The sequence below is a fragment of the Arachis ipaensis genome, chromosome B05 (genome assembly GCF_000816755.2).
Source record: "Arachis ipaensis cultivar K30076 chromosome B05, Araip1.1, whole genome shotgun sequence".
NCBI lineage: Eukaryota > Viridiplantae > Streptophyta > Magnoliopsida > Fabales > Fabaceae > Arachis > Arachis ipaensis.
The window spans coordinates 146,780,061-146,785,560 of NC_029789.2; the positions used below are offsets into that span (position 1 = coordinate 146,780,061).

The 5,500-nt window shown below is 30.6% G+C and overlaps 1 protein-coding gene across 2 annotated transcripts; it reads right to left on the reverse strand.

The window, feature by feature from the left end:
- Positions 2,048 to 5,438, reverse strand: LOC107644815 (protein phosphatase inhibitor 2). Of its 2 annotated transcripts, none has more exons than XM_016348741.2 (5): positions 5,302 to 5,438; positions 4,573 to 4,643; positions 3,733 to 3,845; positions 2,762 to 2,950; positions 2,048 to 2,445 (listed from the first exon to the last, which is right to left on the reverse strand). In XM_016348741.2, exons 2-5 carry the CDS (start codon positions 4,575 to 4,577, stop codon positions 2,207 to 2,209), a joined length of 546 nt encoding a protein of 181 aa, XP_016204227.1. In that variant the 5' UTR covers positions 4,578 to 4,643; positions 5,302 to 5,438; the 3' UTR covers positions 2,048 to 2,206. The 2 variants fall into 2 exon arrangements, with proteins under 2 accessions (XP_016204227.1, XP_016204228.1); XM_016348742.2 differs by lacking the exon at positions 5,302 to 5,438 and adding an exon at positions 5,235 to 5,271.

The following is a 5,500-nucleotide window of genomic DNA, read 5'->3' on the forward strand; positions in this document are numbered from 1 at the left end:
GTCAGGAGACCAGCAACTTTTGGTATTTGTAGCCATTAAATAGCCATCAATGATGATTTTAATGGTGTAAAATTAGTGTGAAATTTTATCCAATAATTCACTTTTCCTTACTGATTACGCTGACAAGAATTTAAAAAAGTTGCTGGCCTCCTAAATTTTTTCTTATTCTATAATTCTTTGTATACAACACTTATGTAAACTTACTTTTTAGTTCTTTATATTATGAAAATTAATTATATACAATGAAGACTCTCTTTAGTACTTAGTTTCCTAAACTTCGCTTAAAACACAAATCACCTGGAGGATTGTTTTAACTTTAATTTGTAGTGTATAATTTATAACTTCTTGAAGACGATTAATTAATATATAAAAGAGCTTAAGATACATAATAAATGATAATGTACATAGTAGTTATATTTTCAACTTATACAATTTGTTAATTTTCTAACTTATCATGAATGTGAATGATATAGGCATGACCATGATGAGGCTATAAAATATCTCTGTGATTCATGAATGTGATGCACGGAAGAAGATATTTTGGGGATTAAAGAAGAAAAAAACATAAAAAAAGGAAGTGGTATGAGCTAAGTTCAGATGGCGACCAATGGTTAGTCCAAATCAATCTTGAGACTTGAGAGTGACCTTTTTGCTTCGAAATATGAAACCAACACAAACAGTCAAACATGTCATGTACTACATATATACTTCCCTTTGCATCATCCGGTTCTACTTAAAAGATTTTGAAGTGTCAGTTATTTTTAATCGTTGATCTTAATTATATATATTATTTATATTCTTTATAATTAAGATCAACAATTAAAAATAACTCACCAATATTCAAAGAAAAAATTTTATAATATAAACAACTCATCTTTTAATATTTTTTATTAGATATGGAGTGCTTTAATGTTTGTTACTTATCAAATTTCAATTATTTCTTATATTTTATATTAATTGTTCATCAAATTTAAAAGAATAATTTACTAATCAGATTCTACTTTTTTTTTTAAGATTATAAGAAAAATAAAAGCATAAAATCTGTTAATTTATTTATTATCTCTAATAGCAAGTTGTTTTTAAAAAGCGTTAGATATATAAATAAATTTGTCTTTATTGATCAAATTGCTAAAAGATTGTAGAAGTCTCTAATATGATAACTCACATTCAAATATCTAATAAAAGTGTAAATTAAATTTATTAATACCGATGAAAACAAGAAAAAGATTATAAAAGTTAAATATTTGACAAATCAAAACGAATCTAATAATTGCTTACTCATGTAAGTTGTTGACTTGTTGATTACCATTTTATACACACTAGAAGTAAGAAGAATTAAGCAGGTAAAATAACTCAAATTAAAGTCAAATATGAGTTGCTAAGCTTTGGCCAAACATTGAAGAATATAAAACTTTGAAAAATTTAAAAGCAAAATTGAATAAAAACTAGAAGGCAAGAAGTTAGGAGGAGAGTAGGAGACTAAATGCAAGTAGTCCCCCCTCCATTTTATTCTTAAGTATTGATGATATTAGTCATTAGGTATTTATATTTGTCTATGAATAGAGATTTATATAGGCTCTAATTCTTTAGTGAAGTTTACGAATAATATAAAGTTATGTAGAGAGTTTTTATTTTCTCTATATTCGGAGAGTTTTGGTGTAGGATACTAGTGTTTTTATTTCCTCTATATTATGAGTAATATGTTTATTTCCTCGATAAATAGAGATTTGCATACTTATGTGCAATTGATTTATTCCTCTTTTTTCCCTCTTAATTATTTCTTATATTTAAGTTTGCAAAGCATTTGGAGAATTCATTCTTTCAATTGAGTTTTTCTTTAATAATTTAATCATGATTATATAAGATATGGTTGAAAACATTTTAAGGAGCAGCCAAACAATCAACAGTAACAAGCGTTCTCTATGTGAAGCCATGATTTATTTCACTTTGGTTAGATCATAATGGACACTTTTGTTTATACTTGATACTTCTCAAAAAAACATAGACGAACTACTTATTTTCTGCTTCTGTTAATTCTTTAGAGAGATTTTCATGAAATAACTTATGTACCAACAATAATACAAGAATACAAAAATACAGTACATGATTTAGTGTTATTCATTATTTTAAGCCCACAGATATGATATATGTTAAAAGAAAAAAAGAAAGCTAATAATAACAATGGATTTTGTTTATCAACCAATGTCTAAGAACCATTAGATGAAGGCATTGAAACTTTTTGTTTCCCTTCAATATCTATCTCTTTGACGCCATCACTCAGTGAAGACGATGGTTCAGATTCATACTCTCCTTTACAAAGTACAGAACCATCATCCTCATCCTTTTCTTCTTCTTCTTCAAGAAGCCCCTTCTGCCGCAACTCTCTAACTTTCAGAAATTCGTCATAGTGGGCCTTTCTATGTTCTTTAAACCTTAAGCTCCTCTCTGTTTCAGAAACTAACAAGATGTAAGGGTACTCTTTCAATTCAATACCATGCACATCATTAATCCACTACTACCGTGATGTTTTCTTTAGAAATATTTTGATGGACAAACCCAACTTATGCAATAAAGTAAATATAGTATGATAAATTAGTTATTCAAATATTTGAATTATTGGATAAAAAATCAATCATCAAAACCAAAAGTCCCCTAGAGGAGAAGCACAACAGGACATATGAGCAAATACTATTACGAAATGAAAGAATGACAATCATATGTGATGAAACCACCAAACGAAGGTCGAGTAACAGTATCATACCATCACCATCTTGATCCATTGCTTCTGCCTCATCTTCAGATGACCAACCGCCAGATTGTCCAGCACCTTTCTGGCTACTAGAAGCCATGTCATTCAGAGCACTCCATATTGCTTCAGCATGCACGGTGTGATTATCATTTTCATCACCAATACATGCATCAAAACTTCCTCGTACAGGGGATAGAGAACCTAAAAGATTAGTTTATTTCAGAACAGTTGCTACACATAAATCGTGTTCTAGAACTCCCATTAAGTCATTAACAATGTTAACTTAGGCAGTGTTTGGTTGTTGTCTCAAAAAAATAGAGACATAGACACAAAGACACAAATACACATGAACACAAAGATACACAAAATTTATAACATGTTTGGTGATAATACACAAGACACATGTATTTAATTCAAAAGTCCATTTTATCCCCAAACTAAAACAACTCAAGTGTTAAAGATAAAGGACAATGGTTGAAATTTTAAAAAACAATTAGGGATAGAATTGGAAAAATCTGTGTCTCATGGATTGTGTCTTAGTGTCACAGCTTGAAAGAGATACACTAAATACATGTCTTTTATGTGTATCTGTGTGTAACCGTGTCTTTTAAAATTTTATGTCTCAGCAAACAAACGGTGTACACGTACCACCGTGTCCATGTCTCTGATGGTCATGGACATTAACCAAACGGAGCCTTAATATTTTTTACAAAAAGAAACCGAACTACACCAAAGCCTAAGTAAATGTTTGAAATGAAAATTTTGAAAACTATTAAAAATCCATTAAGAGAACACTAAAAGCAATACTGTAGTTTAAAGCAGTAAAATATCCCTTTCCCCCTTGCTGAAATACAATCAAACTATTATTTGCAAGAATAGGTATATCAATGCATGCATAATTGAATACAAATTACTAGTTAAAAAATTGATGTGAACAAGAAAGCAGCATGAAATATGCACTTTAGATGATCTTCTTTACATACTGTCGTCATCAATCATCGGATGATATGGAGTCTTAGGCTCAGTAATTTTCTGCCTCACAGGTTTGTTTGCCTCAATTTCTCCAATGTTAGCTTCGTCCCATCTTACGCGTCCCCTACAATGTGTAACAAAAATTCATATTTGGAACTTGCAATGTAATGTGCTTGAAAATAAGACATTATATAAATAAAAAACATGGTGATGATGCTTTATAAAGATATATCCTATCAGCGGAGAAATGCAAGAGGGGACTCCATAACAATTTTCATTCTTCTATCGACAATCATGTTCATTAAACAGGCAACGTAATATACCTATAAAATTAGCCGAACCAACAGATTTCCAGTATATCAAAAGGGATCAAATAGGATTTGGAACCATTCCTGTTCCTTTCTTTATTTTGACCTAAGGAGTGTTTGATGTGTACTATCCCCTTTAGTCTTGCATTTGTACACAGTACACACTTTCTGCTGAACAGGTAAACATACCACCAGACCCAGAGAAGGTTATGTTGAAAATATCTTTTGACTAAAAGGGTGTCATTCTTTTCCTTCATAGGCTCTCAATTTAGCATCATGGTTTTGGGAATATTTCCATTGATGGACATATAAAACCCATCTCAACCCTTTCCTTTAAAAGAGTTAATTCCTAAGATGGTCTTAGAAGATGAATTTTCAACTCAAGGGAAGGTATTAACTGTTCAGAAACATCCATAGTAGAATGTAGTGCAAATTACCCGGACAAACAAATTCGTCTAATTTTCTCCTTATATTATAATACAAAATATACAAGAAGCTGGAGCATAAGCAACTAACAAACAGAAAATTACTTGCTTGCATTACCTCATTTTGGAATACAATGATCTCTTCAAACACCAAAATTATTCAAAGCAATCAACAAGTGACCTGATCAGCTGGAGAAAAAACATAACAAGTCATGTGGTAAGCCTTTAAGCCTCAGAACACTACAATTAATAGAAACCAAATAATAAGAAAAGAAAACTCTGAAAATGCTACTCAAAGACGACATTCCAAACAAGTCAAAGATTGTCAAAGCATGAAAGCAACTAGATACACAAACTGATAAAACATAAACTCTGAACTAAGCATTTGAAAGAGAAAGCACACCATGATTGGGAAGAGTAAGGTACTTAACAGTTAACAGTGAAAATTCAAAACCTTGTGGATAATTAGTACTCAATAAACAAAAAGCAATTTTTATTTTCATTACACAGTAAACATTAAGCAACGCGAAAAAAACTGAATCCAAATTGGGCAAATCGAACTACTCCAATTACGTTCTACAGTTCACAACCCACGATTTTGATAAACTTCACAATCAAGCAGAAAAATTCACAAACTAACAAACCCTAAAACTTAATTGACGAAACATTAGGTGATCTAAAACAGCTTAGCATCATTAAATTCTCATCGAATCCGAAAGAGAAAGAGAGACGAGTCCATTGCAAAGAAAAACCCCAAAAACTTCGGTTGAAAACTTTTACCTAGAAAATATAGAATTGAATTTTCTCGGGAAACAAACAACAAAGAAAAATATAGAGTTGTATATACCTGGAAGATGAATTCCGCGTGTTAAAGGAGGAAGCAGGTGCAGTATGCTTAAAGCTTTAAACTTTTCAAGAATGAAGATTCTTCTTCTCCATAGTCTACTCTCTCATATCTCATATCCTACCCTTTTCATTTTTATTTTACTTTGATAATAATTTTTAATTAATTATTTAAAATTAGAATTTAGAAATTATATCATGTT